The sequence below is a fragment of the Stegostoma tigrinum genome, chromosome 23 (assembly GCF_030684315.1).
Source record: "Stegostoma tigrinum isolate sSteTig4 chromosome 23, sSteTig4.hap1, whole genome shotgun sequence".
NCBI classification, from domain to species: Eukaryota; Metazoa; Chordata; class Chondrichthyes; order Orectolobiformes; family Stegostomatidae; genus Stegostoma; species Stegostoma tigrinum.
In genome coordinates, this window is record NC_081376.1 from 25,570,705 (window position 1) to 25,595,484 (window position 24,780).

At 41.0% G+C, this 24,780-nt stretch overlaps 1 protein-coding gene across 1 annotated transcript in view; it reads right to left on the bottom strand.

Annotated features, from left to right (window-relative positions):
- Positions 1-23,352, bottom strand: part of myo15aa (myosin XVAa) — a 132,943-nt gene extending 109,591 nt beyond the window's left edge. Inside the window, exons 1-10 of the mRNA XM_059653868.1 lie at positions 23,270-23,352; positions 22,230-22,293; positions 18,825-18,934; positions 18,249-18,323; positions 14,089-14,185; positions 11,265-11,368; positions 11,045-11,108; positions 8,158-8,271; positions 5,873-6,034; positions 4,102-4,215 (exon numbers count right to left, since the gene is read on the bottom strand). Coding sequence (XP_059509851.1) covers positions 4,102-4,215; positions 5,873-6,034; positions 8,158-8,271; positions 11,045-11,108; positions 11,265-11,368; positions 14,089-14,185; positions 18,249-18,323; positions 18,825-18,934; positions 22,230-22,293; positions 23,270-23,352 — 987 coding nt within the window. The remainder of the gene's footprint in view (positions 1-4,101; positions 4,216-5,872; positions 6,035-8,157; positions 8,272-11,044; positions 11,109-11,264; positions 11,369-14,088; positions 14,186-18,248; positions 18,324-18,824; positions 18,935-22,229; positions 22,294-23,269) is intronic.
- Between the last annotated feature and the right edge of the window lie 1,428 nt (positions 23,353-24,780).

A 24,780-nucleotide genomic window follows, 5' to 3' on the forward strand; every position in this document is an offset into this window, starting at 1 on the left:
GTGCATTTCCAGAAGGCAAGGAACCACACAGATTATTGTGTAAAAAATGAGTTTATGGTATGAGGGCAACATCTTAGTATAAAAAGAAGATTGCTGGTGGCTGGTAAAAAAAAAGGGTATGCATAAATGCACCTATTTCTGTCAGAAGAAACTATGTCTGCTTTAAGAAGTGATCCTTGAGTTTTTACAAGCTTTTAAAAGTAGATCTCCAGCCAATGGGAATCCTGAGGTGTGCACACTGGTGGCCTTGTATGTAATGGAGATGATAAATTTCTTTGCAACTGGCTTAATATAAAGTTGTACAAACTAACCTCTTTAGAATCTCAGCATCTACAGCACACACAGATGCATTTGACAGGGTGGATGACTTCAAGGCCATCTCACACAGGACTGCAATGTATCCTCCACCACTTATACTGAAGGTTCAGAGGTCACCTTCAGCAGTGTGTTAGGCCTTTATTGAGATGATGTGTTGATGCTGCATTTTTGGTGCCCTTTTATACATAAGCTACAGGAGGAATATTTTCCATCTCAGATTTAATCCAACCCTGAACAAAATCTTGACTCACAAATTGTATGTTCAGCCTGCCCTCTCCTGAAAGCTATGAAAATGGTGGGTGAGATCAGACAAGGTGAATGGGTGCAGTTTATAAATCATGGTTTGGACCAGCTCTCATTTCATGGACCAAAATGAACATTTAGTCCTAACAGCAGGACTTTTGTAGGTTCTCATCCACATCCAGAGATCTGAGCATATAGTGCAGAATCTTCCCTCATGAGAGTGCCTAGGACCAGAGGATATTGTGTCAGAATAAAGTGGTGCCAATTTAAGACTGAGATGTGGAGAAATTTCTTTTCTCAGAAGGCCCTTGGAACTCAGTGCCACAGAGAGCTATGGGATAGAGTCCTTGTGGATAATTAAGGCTGATAGATTCTTGATGATTAGGAAAGGGCAGGAAACAGATGTGAGGAATGTTGGATGAGCCATGATCCTATTAAATGGGAGAATGGGAGGGACCAAATGGCCTACTCCTGCTACTTTTTCTTTTGGTCTTACGGTCTTAATGGCAACCCAGCAAAGCAGTGTGCTGCACTGTCAGAATGCTATTGTGCCAATGAGACAACAAACCACAAAATCCCTCAACCGATGCCAAAATCAGATTACCTGATCATTTATCACATTGGCTGTGAAGCTGTTTTGCACCTTTTGAAGTTATGGAAAGCACAACAGGAATAGGGGTGACATGGTGGTTCAGTGATTAGCACTGCTGCCTCACAGCACCAGGGACCTGGGTTCGATTCCAGCCTTGGGTATCTGTGTGGAGTTTGCACATTGTCCCTGTGTCTGTGTGGGTCTTCTCTGGGAGCTCCAGTTTCCTCCCACAGTCCAAAGATGTGTAGGTTAGGTGGATTGGCCATGCTAAATTGCCCATAGTGTTCAGGGATGGGTCTGGGTGGGATGCTCTGAGGATCAGTGTGGACTTGTTGGGCCAAAGGGCCTGCATGGGCCCCAGCTATGCCTGCCTCTTTGTAGGTTACGTGGAACAGTCCATCTTCCGCACCTACACAGGCCCCAAACCCCACCTCTTCCTCCGGTACATTGATGACTGTATCGGCGCCGCCTCTTGCTCCCCAGAGGAGCTCGAACAGTTCATCCACTTCACCAACACCGTCCACCCCAACCTTCAGTTCACCTGGGCCATCTCCAGCACATCCCTCACCTTCCTGGACCTCTCAGTCTCCATCTCAGGCAACCAGCTTGTAACTGATGTCCATTTCAAGCCCACCGACTCCCACAGCTACCTAGAATACACCTCCTCCCACCCACCCTCCTGCAAAAATTCCATCCCCTATTCCCAATTCCTCCGCCTCCGCCGCATCTGCTCCCACGATAAGACATTCCACTCCCGCACATCCCAGATGTCCAAGTTCTTTAAGGACCGCAACTTTCCCCCCACGGTGATTGAGAACGCCCTTGACCGCGTCTCCCGCATTTCCCGCGACACATCCCTCACACCCCGCCCCCGCCACAACCGCCCCAAGAGGATCCCCCTCGTTCTCACACACCACCCTACCAACCTCCGGATACAACGCATTATCCTCCGACACTTCCGCCATTTACAATCCGACCCCACCACCCAAGACATTTTTCCATCCCCTCCCCTGTCTGCTTTCCGGAGAGACCACTCTCTCCGTGACTCCCTTGTTCGCTCCACACTGCCCTCCAACCCCACCACACCCGGCACCTTCCCCTGCAACCGCAGGAAATGCTACACTTGGCCCCACACCTCCTCCCTCACCCCCATCCCAGGCCCCAAGATGACATTCCACATTAAGCAGAGGTTCACCTGCACATCTGCCAATGTGGTATACTGCATCCACTGTACCCGGTGCGGCTTCCTCTACATTGGGGAAACCAAGCGGAGGCTTGGGGACCGCTTTGCAGAACACCTCCGCTCAGTTCGCAACAAACAACTGCACCTCCCAGTCGCAAACCATTTCCACTCCCCCTCCCATTCTCTTGATGACATGTCCATCATGGGCCTCCTGCACTGCCACAATGATGCCACCCGAAGGTTGCAGGAACAGCAACTCATATTCCGCCTGGGAACCCTGCAGCCATATGGTATCAATGTGGACTTCACCAGTTTCAAAATCTCCCCTTCCCCCACTGCATCCCTAAACCAGCCCAGTTCATCCCCTCCCCCCACTGCACCACACAACCAGCCCAGCTCTTCCCCCCCACCCACTGCATCCCAAAACCAGTCCAACCTGTCTCTGCCTCCCTAACCGGTTCTTCCTCTCACCCATCCCTTCCTCCCACCCCAAGCCGCACCCCCAGCTACCTACTAACCTCATCCCACCTCCTTGACCTGTCCGTCTTCCCTGGACTGACCTATCCCCTCCCTACCTCCCCACCTACACCCTCTCCACCTATCTTCTTTACTCTCCATCTTCGGTCCGCCTCCCCCTCTCTCCCTATTTATTCCAGTTCCCTCCCCCCATCCCCCTCTCTGATGAAGGGTCTAGGCCCGAAACGTCAGCTTTTGTGCTCCTGAGATGCTGCTTGGCCTGCTGTGTTCATTCAGCCTCACATTTTATTATCTGTTTTCACACTGTCAGGATTTCAGAATTCTTTCTTTCTGTATGTCAGATTCACGTGTGTGTTATGTAAAAGATTTTCAAAGACATATCATAAAAATTTTACTTGGATAAGTTTGGAAGTTCTAATGTAAAATTTATTTAGTAAGCTTGATGCAGGGAGCCATTGCCAAAAATAATGCATGAAGCAGACATGGTGGACATTAGTGTTTTTTGCTTTGTAGAAATGACAATGGGAGAGGTCAACAGTCTCAGAAATGGATGGCAGAGAAATATTGAAGGAGGAGGGTGCAGTCAGTTATTTTGAATTCTCTGTTCAAAGTCACCTAAGATATTATCCATAACTTTATTTAGGGTTGTTTCATACACTGACAATGCCAAATGTTCGACTGGAAAGATTCATACATGGAGTAAAATGAAGAACAATGCGGAGCTGAGAAGGAATAACAAGTTTAAAGGAACAAAGAACCAGTCATTGGTGAAGAGACTTGAACATGAATTATTTTGAGGAACAGGATGATAATGCAGATAAAGAATCGCCTCAGAAGGGCTCGGGACACACAAGTTAAGATGCCTTGTTGGCTTGTATGTAAAAAGCTTTAGGTAGTTAACATTCATTACATGAAGGGATTGGTCAGGTAAGACCAATAGCTGACTTGAGTAGGGCAGCACTTCGGCTCTCTGTGTTGCTCTCAATTTAGGGTGTCACAGGGCAATACACACAATACTAAACACATAGAGGTCCTTCATTCGAATATTTTTGTCTGTATCTTTTGCTATTGTATTTCAATAGATGAGATGATGGTACGAATTCCATTCTAAATTCTGATCAGATTCTAGTGTGGCTCCAATATATCAATTTGTTTTGTGTTCTGTATCTGACACTGCCTGAGAAGCTCAGTTTATCTGATTAATGTAGAACGTTTCCACACGAAAACTGACCTTAAGAAATTTCATTATGAGCTGCCATGATCTGCGGCTTCAGTGAGTTGAACTTACTGTCACTTTATACGTGATGGACCTCTGCAGCCCCTCAGGAGAGATCTGTAACAGTTCTGCCACCACTCGAATCTCACGAGCACTTACCACTGAAGCAATCTCCTGTGAGTCTGTCTGTAACATATAAACATGTGAGTGTATCAATGAGACAGATTCCAGTCATTCCTTAACTGACAGCAATCTTGGTTGAAAAATATTAGATTCAAACAATGACATCCAGTAATGTGTCACTAAGGGAACAACTTACCAACTTTTCTTCTGACAAGTCATATCAGCTATGAACACAATCAAAGCTTACTGCTGAATATTTGGAAGTTTATCAAATAATCTGTACCTCTACATTGAGATGTAAACCTTCTAAGAATGTATTATTCAATGTGTAAACCTTCAGAACTTCTTAACCAATGTCAAGAAATTAAGTGGCAAGACTCCAGGATCAAATTGAAACACAAAAGAATCTTTACTGTACAAACTTGAACAAAACACAAGCAGTAATGATTAAATATGTACACTGGCCAAGCAAGAAAATTATTCTAAACAATTTAACCTATTATCTTAACCATAATCCAATAGAATTAAATCTTCTTAATCTTTTTACTGTGACTGATAGGTTTCTAAACATATTCATACTCCGAAGATGGGTCCTTTCATTCAGGGTCTGACTGCAAAAGTCACAGCTCAGATCAATGGTATATCTCTACCAAAATGACATCCTGCTTCATCTACTGGTGACACTGACAATCACACACCACAGCCTTCCAAACACAATGAATACTTCCTTGGCTTTTTCTTCATAGCGTAACTCCTCTCTTTTTAGGTACTTGGTCCTATCCGATTCTCTAAAACCCACTATTTCTATCTCTAAACATATCAAACTAATTTACTTGATTAAGCATAGCAAACCTTGTTTGACAGCTTCTAGGTTCAGCCTTACTGATGTTTCAAAAACCAACCTAACTGGTTTTCATTTAGAACGTAACTCCACCCTCAGAAATTACTACAACAACTTAAGGCGTTTCTTGCTTCTAAAATAGTTCAAGTATAGTTCAGCATTGTTTATAAATACACATGCATTTCCTAGGTTAAAAGTCCAAGCATAAGTTATAGATGCACACAGGCATAATCGAGCAAAAAAAAAACCCATCTAATTCATTCTACACTAAACTGAAACCTTACATTTTTAACTCTTAATACAATCCACAGCAGATACGACTATAACAATAATCCAGCAATATGCCTTTCATTAATTCTCAGCATGTAGTTCAATCCAAGAAATCCATTTCTCATGGTGAATTTCCTGAGGCTACTTTCTGTGAGGGACTAGAGCACGCAGTGGTGCAGGTCAGGCAAAACACTAAAACCTCAGTGCCCTGAGCATCTGACAGAACAGTCTCATGGAATTACAGCCAAAACAATGAACAACATTGGGGTTCTTGCTAAACCACTGTTCAAAGAAGAGCAGAGAAGTTCTTCCTGGTGTCCTGAAAACTGTTATTCACCAATCAAATCAGACAAACGGATATCTTTTAATTGTAACATTACTGGTTGTTGGAGCACGCTGTGCATAAATTGGCTGCTATATTTCCTGTACCACAACACTGGCTACATTTTAAAGTAAATTATTGTCTGTAAATCACTTTGATATGTCCAATATTCATGAAAGTTGCTTTATAAATGCAAATCTTTATTCTTTCCACAATGTTTCCTGGCCTGCTGAGTGCTTCAAGTATTTCTTTATTTTCATTTCAGAGTAAGAGTCGAAAAATCAAACCTCATATTTCTCAAAGTAGACATTCCCAAGGTGAAGAACTGAAGAGAGAATGCGGAAGATGCTGTTTTGTTCATCTGGACTAAAACTGAGCATCTCCATTGAGCTGAGTAGCCTGTGAAAATCCTCCCCATCATCTTTCCCAGAAATTTCACAGTTTCCTCCCTGAGAAAACAAATTTTGTTTTAAATGTTACTTTCACGTGATTGCCTATTGAACAAATGAGATCCTCACCACAATTGATGCCGTAAATCAGCCACCTAAGGTTTCTTTATGTGATATTAGGTAGCAGGGTGCGCTGAATTCAGCAAAAAGTATGTGTCCTAGAGTGACTATAGCAAGACCAGCCAGGTAAAATAGGAGTTCCCTGATTGAGGATGTTAATGTAGCCCAATCAGTGAGCCCTGTCTGAGAGGTAATAACAGATGTGTCACACATTCTGAAACACTGAGACTTGGCTCTGAATGTCAAGGACTTTCTGTGTGTAAATAAGGGGTGACTTGGTGACAGGATAGGGCCTCTGTGAAGTTATTTGATGCCCTAACAGCATTCCAATTATAGAAAAGACCAGGGCACTAGAACTAATTTTGAGTCAAAATACTCCAGTTCAAAAATAACTCCAGCATCTACCCATTAATAGCTAACAGTGTTCATGCATATCCTGTTCACAATAAGTAGGGTAAACATATTTGGCCAATGAATATCCTTGTGACCTTTGTCCAATCACGAAATAAGTGATGGTAGAAGTTATCAATTGTGTCAGTAAATTGCATGTAGGGAACGTGAGGCTTATACAACCAAAGTCAACAGGGCAATATGAAAGGGTCAAAGAGAAATCGTTTAGCAGCTGCAGTCATATCTGGTATACTGAAGATGAACTTTTTTTTGTCATGGACTAACTAGCCCCAGGACATTATTACTTCAGCTGCTTCAGAAATGATTTGCCTGACATTATAAGATGAGCACTGTAGCAGAGAATCCAATTACAGATTCCTTTAGATTGAAGTCGTACATGCTAGTCAATGCAGAACTTAAAGAAATCCAGATTTGGTTAGGCATGTGATAGGAAATGTACCATAAATGTACAGGGGAGGTAAGAATTCCTGATCACTTTGAGAAAACCTAGACGGCCCAACTTCAATGATTCATTGATGAATTTTCCACCAGCAACATTCAGGGTACCGCTAACTAGAATTTTAACTGGATCAACACAACACAAGGTCAGGAGTTATATCCCACAACGATGAGTTACTTCTGAACTCGTCGTCCAAAGTATCTACATTATCTACAAGGTTCAAGTCAGAACTTCTTTCTTAATTGTTTGGGATATAAGCAGCAGTTTTTGCTCCTCCCTAACTGCCTTTGAATATGTGGTGGCAAGATGCTTTCTTTAACTGCAGTAGTACATCTTGTGTAAGTACAATCACACAAGGAAGGAGTTGCAGGATTTTAACTCAGTGACAGTGAAGGAACATTGATGTAGTTCAAAGCCAGACCAATGTGTGGTCTCATGCATCTGTAGCCCTTGCTCTTAGAGGTTGTAGAGGTCATGGGTTTGGCAGATACTCTCATATGAGCCTTAGTGAATTGCTGCTGCACCTTGCAGATGGTGTACAATTCTGCCATTGCGCACTGGTGGTGGAATGGATGTGCATTTCAAGTAGTGCCTGGTCTATTGATTAAGTATGTGTTTTGTTCCAAATGGTAGACTACTTACCACTGCTGGACATGATACAGCTGTAAAAGTACTCAAGAAGCTCAGCACCACCACAGCAACAATTTTTTTGTGTTCAATACCTCTACCACTGGACTTAACTTCTGTCTGATCCGATTCCTCAATGACGGACTGTGGATGCAATGCTCATAATCTACATGATACATTGCAATAACTCCAAGATTGTTTAAACAGCACTGCTTCTTATAATCTCTATTGCTGAGAAAGACACATGCATTAGTGTCATGGGAACACCATCATGTCTAAATCATGCACCCTAACTTTGACATGACTTTATCATCATGTGAGCATCCTGGAATAGCTTACTATTATGGAAATACTTCCTGTAAAGTGACTGTAACTGTTCAAGGCAAAGGACCACCACAGCCTTGTTAATACAATTAGCAATGGACAGTCATATGATCATAATAGTACGTGCACATTGCAATAACAAGGAAAATTAAAGATGAGCACCAAACAATAAAACCTTTATCACTGTTGTGACTTATTCTACACTGGGCAACACTTCCAACCACTCAGTGTAAGTTGTACCTGCATCATTTAATTAACTTACCTGATTCAGGTAGTAGTATGTTTCAGCCTCCTGAAGATAGAATCCTTGCTTCTGTTGGCTCGAGAGTCCCGCCAGCATCTCATAGAAAATATGGTAATTCCTTTCATTTTTGGCCTAGATTTTGAAAAGAAAGGAAAGGAAGCTAATTTCCACCCATTTTCTAAATATAAGAGAAAGCACTTGTTTTCTTGTTTCTAGTAATTTATTTCAGACTGATTGAAATCCCCAGCAAAATTGAATTTATCAGTAGAATCCATGTCCTTTGTGGCTGTCAATATTTATTGCATTGGCTGGAGTGTCCTCATTAATCTTTATTGTATGAACAGAATGAGTGATGGCCGCGTTACAATCACAAAGCCAAACTGTGGAAGACTGATGGATGCTGGAAATTAAAGACATAAGACAGATGGTTGGCTACTACTGGATAGGAGAAAGATATCCACACGGTTTATGGAAATTTTTCTCAAATATTAGCTGTTACATCAATGAGGGGACACACACACAAAGGCCCATTTTCTTTAGATACCTTTATATCTGCTTGGGAGGATCTGTAATTCCCAGTTCTATTGCCAACCAGCTAGAATGTACCTAGTCATACAGACTGCAAGCAGTGAGGTAATTTTAAAATGGCCCAGCCAGTGCAAAAATAACAGCATGGATCATCCACACAGTTTAAGACCTGCTCAAATTTACTCTCCATTGAATTCAACAAACCACATATGCTTGGCTAAAATTGCTCCAGTAAGTGTGTCCTCCTCTTATCCTAAGATGTAGCCTACACATATATAATTTCCAGCATTCTGAACATTCTGACTGGGACTGAGGACTAAAATTACAGGCTAATGCTCATGATGTAGGAGCTCTTATACTTTATTGAATGTTGAGATCATTTGAAACATTGTGTGTGGGGCTCCCCACCATGGCCTCATCAGTCATGGCCCCTGAAGCATTTTTGTTGTCAAGTAGTCATGGGTGTGATGCAGGGGGTCACGGTTGCTTGCTCTGGCACAGCAAGATCCCACAAAATGTGATGCAGAGTGTGCAGTCTGCTTCCTCGCTGGCCAGTGAATGAACATCAGAGATGCGGACTGGTGGGGATCAGTGTAAATATCCTGTTCCTCTTTCAAGTTGTGGCCTTGGACTCCTTTAGCACCTGCCAGGTTTGGAGGGGGAGAGGGGAATGCAGACAGAACTGAGTCTGATGTATCGCAGCGCTCCTTCAGTCCTGGCACTCGCAGTGCCCCCTGTGATTGTGTATTCAGGAGTGGGGGCTCAAACCCACAAGTCTTTCACTCCAAGACAGAAATCTAACCAGCAGATCCCCAACTGGCAGCTATCTGGATGATGAAACAGGCTATACTCTGACCAAGTGCCAAGTGATGGTGGGACAGTGGTAAGCAGAGCTGCCTTCCAAACTGTTGACCCGGCTTCATTTCCCAGCTATTGCAAGTTGCCAATTTGTTAAACTGGAGAGGGTGCAGAAATATTTACAATGATGTAGCCGGTTCTGGAGGATTTGGGCTGTGGGGAGGGGCTAGATGGGCTGGGGCATTTTTCCATGGAGTGTTGGAGGCTGAGGGGGTTGGCCTTGTCGAGGTTTGTAAAATCATGAGAGCCATGGAGTGTGTCCAGCGGAGATTCACACGGATGATCCCTGGAATGGTATGTTTAACGTATGATGAACGGCTAAGGATCTTGGGATTGTACTCATTAGAGTTTAGAAGGTTGAGGGGAGATCTAATAGAAACTTGCAAGATAATGTATGGTTTAGAAGGGGTGGACGCTAGGAAGTTGTTTCCGTTAGGCGGGGAGACTAGGACCCGTGGGCACAGCCTTAAAATTAGAGGGTGTAAATTTAAAACTGAAATGAGACGACATTTCTTCAGCCAGAGAGTGGTGGGCTTGTGGAATTCATTGCCGCAGAGTGCAGTGGAGGCCGGGACATTGGATGCCTTCAAGGCAAAGATCGACAAATCCTTGATCTCAAAAGGAATCAAGGGCTACGGGGAGAGTGCAGGGAAGTGGTGTTGAAATGCCAATCAGCCATGATTTAAATGGCGGAGTGGACTTGATGGGCCGAATGGCCTTACTTCCACTCCTATGTCTTATGGTCTTATGGGTAGCCAAGGTCTTTTCCCCAGGGTAGGGGAGTCCAAAACTAAAGGGCATATTGTGTTCGGTTCTGGTCGTCTCATTATACGAAGGATGTAGAAGCTTTAGAGAAGGTGCAGAGGAGATTAACCAGGATGCTGCCTGGACTGTAGGGCAGGTTTTAAGAGGAAAGTTTGAGGGAGCTAGGGCTTTTCTCACTGGAGGGAAGAAGGAGGAGAGGTGACTTGATAGAGGTGTACAAGATGATTGGAGGTATAGATAGAGTGGATAACCAGAGGCTTTTTCCCAGGGTGGAAATGACTATTACAAGGAGGCATAATTTTAAGGTGATTGGAGGAAAGTATAGGGGAGAAGTCAAAGGTAGGTTCTTTACACAAAAAGTGGTGGACATGTTGAATGCGCTGCCAGCAGTGGTAGTGGAGTCAGATACATTTGAGACAGATACATTAAGCGACTCTTGGATAGGCAAATGAATGACGGTAAAATGTAGGGTATGCAGTGTAGATTGATCTTAGAGTAGGATAATAGGCTGGCACAACATTGTGGGCCGAAGGGCCTGTACCATGCTGTACTGTTCTCTGTTCTATGGAACAGTTTCAATCTTTTGAGGCATTCTCTGCTGACATGAAGTTGAAGTACCCACAAGATATGGCTACTGAAGAGGTACGTTTTACTCCTGACTTGTGTCAGCATCAAGCCGATAATACAGTTTGGCCACTGCCGTACAGAGATGGGCAGTATGATTTGAAACATAAAACTATAATGCAAGACACACCTGAAACACAATCCTCGACTTCTCAAGGAGATACTGCGAGGTTATGGCACCACATATCACCCCACTGTAAAAAGAGAATGTTATTGGTACTGGATTAAAAATCAACTTTCAGTGTTTAGCACTCCTGCAACACGGTGTTGGTGACCTAAATGAGTGAGTAAGCAAATGAATGGGTGCACTGAACTTCAGATTGTGACAGAAAACAAATATTAATACTTACTCTTGCAAAAATATTTCAATGTACTTTCCAAATCTACTGGAGTTATCATTTCGAACAGTTTTGGCATTTCCAAAGGATTCCAAAAGGGGTGTGGCTTCAAGGATCTATTCAGGAAAACTTTAATAAGTTGAAAAGTTCAAAGTTCTTCTCTGGAACTGAGCACAAAATAACAGCCAATTTCTTAAAAGAAATGCACTTATATTGACCTACATTGATCAATTGCACTCTTAAAGGGAAACATAAATTTAACTCCTTAAATGGGTTGGTGTGTACTGTCTCTTCACTTTGCAATTTTACTCCATGAATATCCAGGGCCAATTAAGTCACCTGCTTCCAGGATTTTCTACGCTCCATTTATTAAAGCTTGATCTGTCATAAATGTATTCTACATTCCATTTCGTATTGATCCACTATTCCTGAGACTAGTCTATCCTCTGTGTAATAATGATTCAAGTGATTCACCAGGGGTGGCAGAGTGGCTCAGTGGTTAGTACTGCTGTCTCCCAGTGCCAGGGATCCAGATTCGATTCCACCCTTGGGCAACTGTCTGTGTGGAGTTTGCACATTCTCACTGTGTCTGCGTGGGTTTCCTCTGGGTGCTCCAGTTTCCTTCCACAGTCCAAAGATATGCAGGCTAGATGAATTGATCTTGCTAAATTGCCCTCTGTGTTCAGAGATGTGTAGACCAGGTGGGTTATGGGGGATAGGTCTGGGTGGGATGCTGTGAGTGTCAGTGTGGAGGACTTGTTGGGCCAAAGGGCCTGTTTCCACACGGTAGGGATTCTATGACTTATAGGTGACAAAAGGATGCCTGAAAAAATACTCCCAAAATGTGCAATTTGTATAAAATTTTTGAACTTTTGTCGATGATACAAACAGTTAAAATCTTTAATAATTTTCAATTTTACATATTTACAGAAACTACAGCTCCCAGCACACAAACACAGGGAACGCACAACAAATGTATTCACTTCTTCGAAGTGAAAAGATTTTAATCAAATTTGGTTGTTTGGATCAGGTGGGAAGTATCAATGGGCAGTCAGGTCAATACCCTACATATCCTGACGAGCACAATGATTAAAATCAATCTGTGTCAAGATCTGGTTGAAGATCTTTTGTTGGGAGTTTTTCCTAAAACATGAATCAAATTCTCTGCAGCTACTGATGGGCCTGGTATATTTATAGAATTTCTGTCTTTAATTTGAAGTTTCCAGGGTTTGCCAAATCACTTTGAATGACAATGCTGCCTCTTTAATTGCATTTAAAGCGAATGTGTTTAACTGGAAGCGCTGATATGCATTCTGACTTCTTATTGGAGATACTGACAGCAATCAGTACCTTACCTCAATCTTCACAGACATCAAGAGGCAATAATGAGAAAAAAGGCAGAAGATGTAAATGACATCAAACATATGGTACATATCACCAAAAACGACACACGCTCTTTCTAAATCAGGTCAAAAGCCTATTATTTTGGCTGAAGTAAAGCCTTGGTCAGATGCCATTTTTTTAATGCTAGATCTTTATACGAATCCCTAGATATGGGGAAGGTTCATTCAATTGAAAGGTATCAGCTCAAAAAGAAAGGAAGACAGAAAGAGGAAACTAGACGCCTGTTAGCCTACTGTCTGACATTGGGAAAGTATTGTGTATAATTGTCTTATTTGAGAAAGGATGTAAATGCATTGGAGGTTCAGAGAAAGTTTACCAGATCTTTACCTGGATTGGGGGGGGGGGGGGCGTTATCTTATGAGGAAGACATGACAACAGTATGGGTTAGGCTGGATAGCTGGGGATCTTTATTTGGCTATCATTATTTATAGAAAAGTGGAAGCTAACTGAAAGATAATATCTTTCCTATCCTAAAATGAGTGGCTGAAGCTGTGCGTAAATTAATCAACCCCAAACAGATAATAATAGAAGCTTTACATCTTTACTTTTGTTGGATTATGTTTGTTTGAGCTGGTTTAACTATTCAGTGACCTGATTTTGGCCCAGTGAAATTCTGGAACTGTGTCTTCAAACACACTGGGGGTCAATAGAATTTTTTGAGACTGAGGTGGATGGAGTTTTGGCAGATAAGGTTATCAGGGGATACAAAAGATGCAATGGAGTTACAGTACAACTAAGCTATGATATAACTCAATGGTGGAACAAGGTTGACTAACATGTGTTCCTGTGCTAATGATTAGTGAGTTCCTAATTGAAACTAAGGTTGAACCCCAGTACCTTCATTTGTTAGACGAGGACTTAGTGAAATCTGATCTGATTTGTCCAATTTCCAAGGTGCCTGACTTGGTGATATAACTGACTTTGGATAGCGTGGAGAATTGGCTACAAATTAACTTCAATGACTTGAAATTAATGAGGAAATAGATCTGCAAAAGTTCCTGTTCATGATTTGCTGTTTCATTTTTTCTACTAGATTGTATTAGGTCAACCTATGAGCTACTTCAAATCCAGATCACTGACTGCTGCTACGGTGCAGACTGGTACATGAAGAGTAATCATATGTTAGGTGCAGAATCCTCAGAAAAGAACAGGCCTTTTAGTGCACCTGTTCCTGATAACTAGCTGCCCCTGTGGAAAATGCAACCATGAGCAAAGATGTGAGGTTGGCAGTACCAAAGCTATTGATGTGCAGCAACATCTACTGAACCATAAGGACTTTCAGATACATGGAAGCTAGATTCACATGGAAAGAATGGCTTCTTGAGAGGGTAGCTAATTATAAAGAATTTTAACTTGGTATCTAACATTTAAAAATTAGTTTCTTTGGAAGGGTAACTGTCAAGAAAACTGATTGAATGCTGCTACAAGTTACCTGTTGTGTCGCATTGTCCTTGCGTGTGTGGTGTACAGAAGCTAGATAACAGAGGACCAGTTTGGTGGCTTCAGTCTTGCCTGATCCACTTTCACCACTTGAAACATAGAAAGAAACACAATAAATGTAGGATCCTTTTGCCTTGCTGTATCACGATGAGAGATAAGAACCCTGAAATGCTTATGGACATATTAAACTTTTATTCTGTATTTTTTTAAAATGAAGATTGTTTCAGCCAAAAGATGACTGTGAATGCAAATTAAACGATTGGCTAGCAGAGTTCTGTATGGATCCATGGAATGTCATACGTGTCCAATCAGGTAAACTTGAAACAGAAAGTCACACCCCCACTCCTGTCCCACACCTCAGCAGGAAGCTATCTCCTACAGACATAGAAATGTAGAAATACAAAAAAAAGCATTAAAAACCGACTGCAACCTGTGGTCTATGTGTGTTTGTAGTCCAGTGGTCTAGTGTGTGGATCTGTGTGCTGTCAAGGTTTGAGAACAGCTATTAAACAATGCAGCAATACAATTAAAGAAAGGGAAAAGTCAGTCTCACACTCTGCTGACAGCTAGCCACCATTGAAAGGAACCAGGACAAAAGGAATTTTAGCCAAACTGCAAAGCCAAGAATCTCAAAACTTCAAGTTCAAACACCAAATGTAACACCAAACTTACCATCAAATGTAACAGCCAAACAGTTCCATTATCAAATCTTCACCAACAACTCAAAGACAGATGCATACATTTATTCTTAATCTTTTATCTTTTTCTGGATTCGTGTTATTCCTAACCTGTGCAATATGTGTTGTGCTACCAATTCTAGTTGCTAATAAAGTTGCTATTCTGTTAAGGTAAGAAAGCCTGGTTAAATGACAACTTTTAAAACAGAAGTTCATTTGGTCTGAGAGAAAGGTATTGAGGGATCCTTTGTAAATTAACCTTGTGACAAACAATTAAGAGGGTGGGTGAAAAAAAGAAGGGGAGCAAGTTCAACCCTTCTCTCTGGGAGCTTCATGATTAGGGTTATCTAATTTGGGATGGAACATTTCAGGTAACCTTGCCTCGGGACTGATCATAACAACTTGTGGCTTATTTTCATGAGTTGGGTCAACAGGTGAAAGAAAGGAATTGGAGAGGGCAAATTACCATTTCAATTTTGTTTTTAAAAACTGCAAAAGGCTTTCTTGGGTTTGCACTGCTACAGTATAGAAATGTCTTCATTGGATACAGGTTCCTAGCTGAATTAAGGGAGGTTACTGTTGATAACTTTAAAGTTCTTGAACAATTACACCATTTAGCGACGCACTTATGATTAGAATTTCACCCAAAAGCCAGGAAGCACAAAATTTTAAAAGGAGCAATCAACAATTTACAGGTGGAAATTGAAGACGATGCGATGAATAAGTAATGGTAGAGAAATTACATTTGGACCAGAGGCAATTAGAATTTCAAGGAGAAGAGAAGGAAAGGCAAAAAGAGAGACACACACAAGTGAAAGAGAAAGAAGAAAGAGAGATAGAAATGGGAAAGAGGAAATAACAAGGAGGTGAGGGGGAGAATTTCAGAAAAAAATAGCAAAAAAAGAAATTTGAACTAGACAGCTTGAGATGAAGGGCAGGAATCCTGCTATGAAGACACCTCTGACTCAGATGTAGGGGCAAGGGCAATTCACTTTACTCATTTAATTGCTAATTTTGATGAGGTCGAAGATTTCTTTTATCTCTTTTGAGCAGGTAGTATATCAGCTAAAGTGGCCAGCCCTACATTTGTCCTTTTATTCCAGAATAAACTTTCAAAGCTCATGAGATTCACTCCCTCATGCCTGAGGAAAGTGCCATTAATAATGAGGCAGCAAAAATGACTATTTTAAGTGTGTACCAATTAGTGCTGGAAACTTACAGCCAAAAATTCCATATCCTGAGGAAAAGGCCTCACCAGACGTACTTGAAATTTGAAAAACATAAGCAGCTTCTTTTTGACCAATGAGTATAGGCACTTAAAACAGAAATCATTTATGAAAATCTCAATGAATTAATTCTCCTTGAAGAGTTTAACAATTCAAATTCTTTTCCAATAAGAATGTGCCTAGAGAAACAGAGAGGGACTGATCCAGACAGGCCAGCATATTGGCGATGGTTATGAGCTGATCCACAAACCCCTGTTTCCAAAGGAAATCTCTCCCAGTCACCTCCAACCAACTGGAAAAGATGAAATTGGGGAAGAATGATAGGAAACCGAGCAGCCATGGGAGGGAGGGAAATGCTGGCTGCCCTTGTCAGGACAGAAAGAGTGGTTGGTGCGTCTGTATCAGTACTAATTACGTTAATTGCATCCTGAAGGACGTAGAGGGCCTATGGCAGAGGTGAGGGAACAATGAGAAAAAAATGTCTTAATCAATCTATCTATTGTACCTGCATCTGTTCATGACAATTTTAGTAGGAATGATAACTGCATAGCACTTGGGAAATCAAAGTTCCATCCTTCAAAATGAGGATAGACTGTTTTGTGTATTGTGGTACTAGCACCATGGTAAATAGGGTAAACTCAGATTAGATATATCAGCACAAAACTGAACATCTGTTAGGCACCATGGACCATTAGCAATAGCAGGATTCTATTCAATTACAATCTGTAATCTCAAGGCCCAATACATCCTCATTCTACTAATATCCTCAAGCCATGAGATTAACTCTGGTTCAATGAAGAGTGCTGGATGTCATGATCGGAGCTCTACCAAGCTAAACTAAAAATGAGGTACTGTGCTGCTGAAGCACAGTGAACACAGCAAACAACATGTGACAGACAGAGCAAAGTAATCCTGCAACCAGATGGGAAGATCTAAATTCAACAGTGCTGAAACATCCAGTCATCACAACTAGCAGACAACTAAACAACTAATCAGAGGAGGAACCTCTACAAACATTCCCATTCTCAATGATGGCCAGCATATGATGACAAAAAGCCATTTCAATCATTTGCAACAATGTTCATCCAGAAGTGTCAAGCAGATAATCTACTTCCTAAGGTCCCCATAATCACAGATGCCAGTCTTTAGCCAATCCATTCACTGCACATGACATTGAGACGGTACTGTATTACAGAAAATATTATGGGACCTGCCAACACTCCCATTAAGTACTGAAAACCTATGTTGCAGAAGATCTAAGCACTGAGCCAAGCTGTTCCAATATAACTATAATAGAGAAATCTATCTGTCAATTTGGAAAATTGCACTAGTATGTCCTAGCCACAGAATGTAGGATAACTCCAACCTAGACAATTACTGCCTCAGCCTACTTTTAATAATCAACAGTGATGAATGGATTATCATCAGGTCTTTCGGGGTAGCATGTATACACTAGTCACAATGACTGAAGCTCATTTTAAGTTCTGTCAGGGTTTTATATCTCCAATTCCTAGTACAGCCTTGGTCCAAACACAATCAAAAGAGCTGAATTCCAAAGGTGAAGTGTGAGTGACTGCCTTCCATGTTGAGGCCGCATTTGACAGCAAACCCCAGCAAAATTGAAGTCAATGAGAATCACATTGAAAATTCTTTAGCATAAAGGAAAATGGTTGTCCTTATTTGAAACCAACCATCTCAACCTCAGGTCAACACTGCTAAAATTCCTCAGGGCAGTGTTTTAAATCCAACCATTTTCAGCTCCTTCTTCAATGACCTACCCTCCATTATAAAGTGGGATGTTTGCTCATTGAACAAGGGTGGCAGATGCATGGGAACACCACATCTACAAGTTTCCCCCCAGGTTGAACACCATCGTGAATTAGAACTGAAAAAAACCCCAAAGAACTATGAATGCTGGGATTCCCTCCCTAACAGCACTGTGGGTGTACTTGCAACAGATGAACAAAATGTGTTTAAGAAGCCAGCTTGTCACCAGCTTGACAATTACTGATAAACAAAACCACTGTCACTACCAGCAACACTGATACCCCAAGGATGAGTAATAAATTAATAAATATATAAATTAATGACACTGTGTCCTGGGATCTTGACAGTTTGAAATTACCAATGCTTATCAATGAGCATAAGATCTTGAGTCTGGACAACTGAAGATCCTGTGTGGACTGTGGGGATGCCTACATGCCTCAAACTACAGCCAAGAACTCAACGTCAAAGACAAAACTCTTTACCTGACTATAATGCACTGATTGTGTTTGGCATCAACCATTTTTGAATAGGCCACATTAGCAATGGCAAAGAGATGGCTGCAACAAAAACACAAGAATATAGAAGTCATTAAACATTCTAATATTTCAATATAACAGGACTTACTTTCTCTTTTTCCAATACTGTTCATCACACCTTTCAGTTAGGAGACTTAGCTTAATCTGAGCCAGAGGATGCAATTCCTTCTGTAGCAGGTCTCATTGCTCTTCTTTTATACATTTCCCTACTTCTCTCCTCTCCGTTTCTGAGCTTTAAGAGGTCTAGGTGTTGGCAGTACCTCAGCAAACAGCCGTTCTTAAGGTATTAGCAGACTAGTCATATATGGAGGGTCAAGTTAGCCAAACTGGACTCTGCCCTTAATACAGCCACTTGCAAACACTGATTGCAAGATAGCAAGCAGCAGTCATCCCAGCCAATTCCAGCCCTAACTATTCCCATGGCATTTAGCAGCTGAATTGCTGCTTTTGTGAGATTATTCACTCTGTGCACCTTCTTTGATTATTCCCCAATTCCAACTGAAGTTATTGTTGGGCACTTACGGTGGATTTTCTGCAAATGATTTCCCTTTATATTTCATCACTGTATCGGTCCCATAAATGTTGTACATTTTATATGGATTTACAGATAAAAGGATGGTGCCAATGTATGTCTGCAGGAAAAGAAAACAAATATATTTATGAAGATGCGGTTAAGGTGGAAGTGATTTATTGGCAATAACCCTGAACAAACAACTCACCTGTGTCTTGAAAACCTTTCATCCATTTTTGTGACAATGAAATGAGTCAATTATTGAAATCAGAATGTTAAATTTGCTATTTCAAGAAGCAATGGACAGTCCTAAAGTTAGTATTTACATATTTGTATAAGCACTTATTTGTAGGGATAAAATACTCATTACAAGCATGCCCTCCCAACCCAATCACCTGCATAAACTAATGGAATTAATACAAAAATTAATAGTTAACATTCTGTCTATTAGGAGATCTGTATAACTTACAGAATGATAGAATGAAGCAGCATGGGGATAATTCAACCCATTATGCCTGTGAGAGCAGTTATTCAATTAAACCCTTCTTACCTATTTCCTCCTTCTATTGTGTTTAACCTTGACAATTTCTGCATACTGACTAGACTAATGTAAAAATACTGCTAGGTTCAATTGCTGACCTATGCTGAATGGCAACAAAAAGCTAAAATAAAATTTGAATCCTGAATTAAGAAATCTGGATGGTGGTCCGGGATATCAATGGAGGATAGAGCTTTGAATGGGTGGACAACAGGCCTTTGTTGGCTTGATTGCCAGGTGGTAAAAATCATTGTAAACACAACTGCAAAACTTCAGAAATACAGATGTATTGGGCAGGGGCAAGGGTGAACGGTGTGAGAGAGCTAAATCAATATTGGCAGATATAAATTTAGTTAAACAGAGCACTGGAGAGAGGGAGTACCAAGTGTGAGGAGATTGAATTTATATGAGGAGTCATATAATCTGTACAACAGGACATGACAATGACATCTTATTACATGACTGTGTTCCTGGATGAAAAGGCCGGATTAACGTTAGTAAAGATATGGTGGAATAGAGATACTTTGGGGGAGTCAGGAGAAGTGACGAGTATCTCCAGCCACTGGAACAATCTCTTACATGCCAATCTTTTCAAATTTGAGATGGGTTTAATTAATTTCCATAGTTTTCCACATAGACACCTTGGAGGAAAATAAGTATCACCAAGCCTAAAAATAACCATTCTCAACATTTTGGTTCGTTGCTTTCTAGCCAATTTCTTGTATTTGGTGCTACTCTTCCTTTAATACCACTTCATTCAATTTTATCAACTAGCCTTCCATGTTCCACCTTATCAAAAGTATTTCAGAATGCATCTAATGTATTCTTTAATCAGTACAGTCCTGTATTTCTTCAAACAAATCAATTTGATTCATCAGGTGTAATTTGGCTTTCATGAATCAATGATGCCTGGTCTTAATGACTCCATGTCTTTCTAGAAGAGTATTAGATTTATCTCACAATCTGACCTCTTGAATTTCATACCTTATTGATGTTAATTTGATTGGTTAGCTTATCCAAAGCATCTAATCGCTCCATCCCTTGCCCTTGTTCCCTTTCTAAGAGTGCCATTGTCACAGCCTTCTAATAAATGAGACAAGTGTTTCCAAAATCTCTTCAACCTCTTGATAGTTTGTGATTTCATCTTCGTTTTGCATCATTGGTGTTTCACTATTTTTTTTACTTTAGTGTGTTTATATGTGCTTGACTTTTCTTTTCAATCCTAGCTGACACCCTTTTCTCCTCCTTGGAGCCTTTCTAAAAGCTTCTCTTTCTTTGCAATTATAATGATTATGTTTAGTTTGAATTTATTTATATTATGGATCCTGTATATAATAATGTGCCTCTTTACTGAATCTTAATTACATTTTAATTTCATCACTCATTCGAGGGGCTCTAACTTTTGTTGAACATTTACTGCTTGAAATGCTATGCTCAATTTTGACTCTAATACCTTCCATTTTAAATTTTCCTGTTGTGCATTGTCATATCTATTAAGATTCATTCAAGTCGAACTGAAAAGTTTCTTTATATTGTTTCATGAGATGAGGGCATTGTTGGCTAGGCCAGCATTTATTGACCAGGCAGCAGTTAAGAGTCAACCACATTGCTGAGGGTCTGGAGTCATAAATAGGCCAGACCAGGTAAGGATGGCAGACTTCCTTCCCTGAAGGACATTAGTGAACAAAATCCTTTTAATTCTATTGAAATTGTCTTTTATTCTGAAATATATCTCTTTGTTCAGTTTTGATTTTTACATTAAAACAATAGTGCTTTGTCATGGAAGCTGGAGTTACTTAGTCACTATATCTCCCGCCTCTCAGCTAGAAAGCCCTGAATTCAAGTCAGATTCCAGAAGGCTATGAAAGAATGTTGCCATCGGTGCAGGCAACCAGTTTGTATCATTCCCAGCTGGATAAATGAGATGGGTTTGTGATAGGATGGAAAACTGACTAAAATCCCCTACCTAATCCAAAACATGGCTGATGTGAGTGTGATCAACTAGTATTGTGGTGAGCCCGTGTCACATGGGAAAAAGCCAAAAGAGGACCAAAAGAGTCATTATTTCATAGATATTCTGCTAATTTCTGCACTATTGGCTCATCTCACTTCATTTTCCAGAACCAGATCCAACACAGCTTCCTGTTGAATACAAAAAAAATACAGTGTATGCCTTGTAGAAGCTTCTCTTTTTCTTGCCGCTCACATTTCTTAGGGTATCAAAATGCAGCATTTGTACAGAAAAGCACAGTCAATGTTTCCATTCCAGTGACCCTTCTAACAGTGACCTAACTGCAGCGAGGAAAAGGTGGCATATATGCTGAAGGTGGGGGAATGGGAATGAAGTAAACAATATGTGGAGATGGAGTGCAGAGAGAAAGCATAGCCAATCAATTTTCATACAATAATGGTCCCCATTAGCAGTTTTCCTTTCTCCCAGACTCACTATTGTCCATTCTTGTGTCAGCCTGATTGCTTTTCTCTCTCTCTGGGCTCCATCTCAACCTATCATTTATTCCTTCCCTGCCACCCTACCTGTTTTCAGCACATATACCAAACTTCTCCTAGCTACAATCATTTGTTTTGATATATTGGTGTCACATGCAACTAAGTACAGTGAAAGGTTTGTTCTGAATCAGTCCTGAAGAAGGGTCTCTGGTCCCGAACCGTTGATATTGCTTTCTCTCCACAGATGCTGCCAGACCTGCTGAGTTTCTCCAACTATTTCTGTTTTTGATTCAAATTTCCCACATCCACAGTTTTTTTTAATTATCATTTACTCCTGTTACTGAGGATCCCTGATCCAAATTCAACAATTTTGATATGTTCTCTTCTCTTGACCTGAACATGGCAGAATAACTGAAGTTACACCACTTACATATATAATATGTTGTTCAAACCTCTTCTTTAAATTGTACAACACTGCACCATCATGTAGGTCTCTGAAATAAACCAGAAATATCTTAAGTAGACAACAAATTATGAGAACAAATTTTCTTAGAAGCTTAGAGGTAAGTTTGCTGTATAAAGGGTTGTACACATGCTCTTCCATTAATTGCATGCATGGTGCTAAGGTGTGTACATCAGGGGAAATACCTCATTTTCACTGATTCTCTGGGGACAGGTAACGGTAGTGGTTGTTACTTGCATGGAACCCATACCTTTCCTGCATATTCACAGAGCACCATTCTTCCATCCTGCTTCCCTGAATATATGCTTTTAAGCTTATCTTGCATTGTCTTATCAAATTTGATTCATAGCTCATCCTCATTAAATGAAGAGTGACTCTGCCAACCTATTTACCACCTCAAGGGCCCTTGCTTTAGTAACCAGGACTATGAGCATTGCTTGATTAGATTAGATTCCCTACAGTGTGGAAACAGGTCCTTCGGCCCAACAAGTCCACACCGCCCCTTGAAGCATCCCACCCAGACCCATCCCCCTATAACCCACACACCCCTGAACACTACGGGCAATTTAGCATGGCTGATCCACCTAGCCAGGACATCTTTGGACTGTGGGAGGAAACCGGAACACCCGAAGGAAACCCTCACAGACACGGGGAGGATGTGCAAACTCCGCACAGACAGTTACCCGAGGCTGGAATCGAACCCAGGTCCCTGGCGGTGTGAGGCTGCAGTGCTAACCACTGAGCCACTGTGCTACCCTGAGTTAAGATTTTGTTTCATTGAAGAAGCTACTTTTTCTGCAGGGTTGCCAGTGAAACTGACGAAAGTAGCTAAGGTGACTAAATAAATCAGAAAATTCTGCATTATTAAAAGGGAACAGGTTGTAGGATGGGAAGACTGAGAAGTCCCGTGCTGCTGAAGACCAGGTCAAGTCTAACTTGGACTAGGAAGTGTCCAAGTCATGATGAATGTGAGATCTGTAGTTGCGAGGGGATTCAGTTGAACTTACTCCAGCTGGGTCATATCTGCCACTCCATCTTCTTCCACATGTTTCTGATATTGCACCAGAGACTGATCACCAAGGGAGTACATCTGGAGCCAAGAACAAATTCCAGAAGCACAATCAATTAAACCTCTCGAGTTTGAAATTGAGAATGAAAAATCTGCTTGCTATTCAAATCAGATCTAATTGCCTCCTGAAATAAACCCAGTTCCTCTCCTCTCTCTAATCTAGGCATTTCTTTCTACTCTCTACATGTCCTAAAGAATACATTACTGATAATATAAAGTTATGAAATCTTTTCATTTCTTTCCAAATTCCTAACAGATTTTACTGTAACTGGTACACATCAATATGCAAATGGTTCATGTGAACCAGGTATTTCGATTTTGTGTGTGATGGCCCCATAGGCTTGAGAGGTTAAATAGGTTAATGTACATCATAGTGTCATAACGAATTGGTCTAATGTATTAAATGCCTTTTCCCATATTCAGAGACATTTCTGAAGTGAGGCATTTTTCATACAGAAATCTAGTTTACAAAGTTAAAATACCACTCTGATGTGTCCTGAAATATGAAACAACCAGGTATAATCCAGATCTAATATCATTGCCTGCAATATAAGCTAGGCCATGGGAACTGAAGAACTGGAATTGAGTTCAGCTAGGGAGCAGAAAATGAATGAGGGTCCCGACTTCTGAGTCTTTTCTGATAATTTGTACTTTTCAAAAGCTCATGTGTAAAACCAATGTATCATTGCCTATAGCAGGGTGTGAAATAGGTGATAGATCCAAATCTGCTTTGCTGTTGGATGGATCAGCTGGGTAAAACAGGCCAGCTTGGAAGAGGATACCCAAAAAAAAGTGAATTATTTACAGGGCTATCCAGTCTGATTGCTGGCAAGTACAGTTTATAGAACTTTTCCCATTGGAAAATGTCTAAAAGTACTCGAGAATGATTCTGGAGCTCTGTTGGCACATTTTCTAGAAAGTGTTGGTTCTAACACATGGGGAGGGTAAAGAAGTAAGTGACATGTTGGCACAAAAGCTTTTACAGGAATGGGAACAGCAGTGACAGCATCCAAATGCCATGGAGAATTTGAGCACTGTGCTGTGCCTTTTTTGAACTTGGAGATGGACTCATTCAGTGTAGTAATGAAAAGATCTTAGAAAGTAAGGTAAGTGTATCTGAAAACCAAAAATATACATCATCCAAAAACAGCTGGTCCTGAGGATTTTTGGATAAAGAACTCATGATTGTACAGTACATCAGGTGTTGTCTCATGAAAGCGCAATATGATTTTACCAAGATCTCCTAACTCATGCTCAAACCCTTTTGCAAATAAGGCTAACAAACCATTTGCCTTTCAAATTTTACTGTATCTGCACGCTAACTAGGTGTGATTTTTTAAATTCACTCATGGGATGTTGGCATCGTTGGCTGGGCCAGAATTCACTCCCCATTCTTAACTGTCCCTTGCACTGAATTGTTTGCTCAGGCCACTTTAGAGATCAATTAAG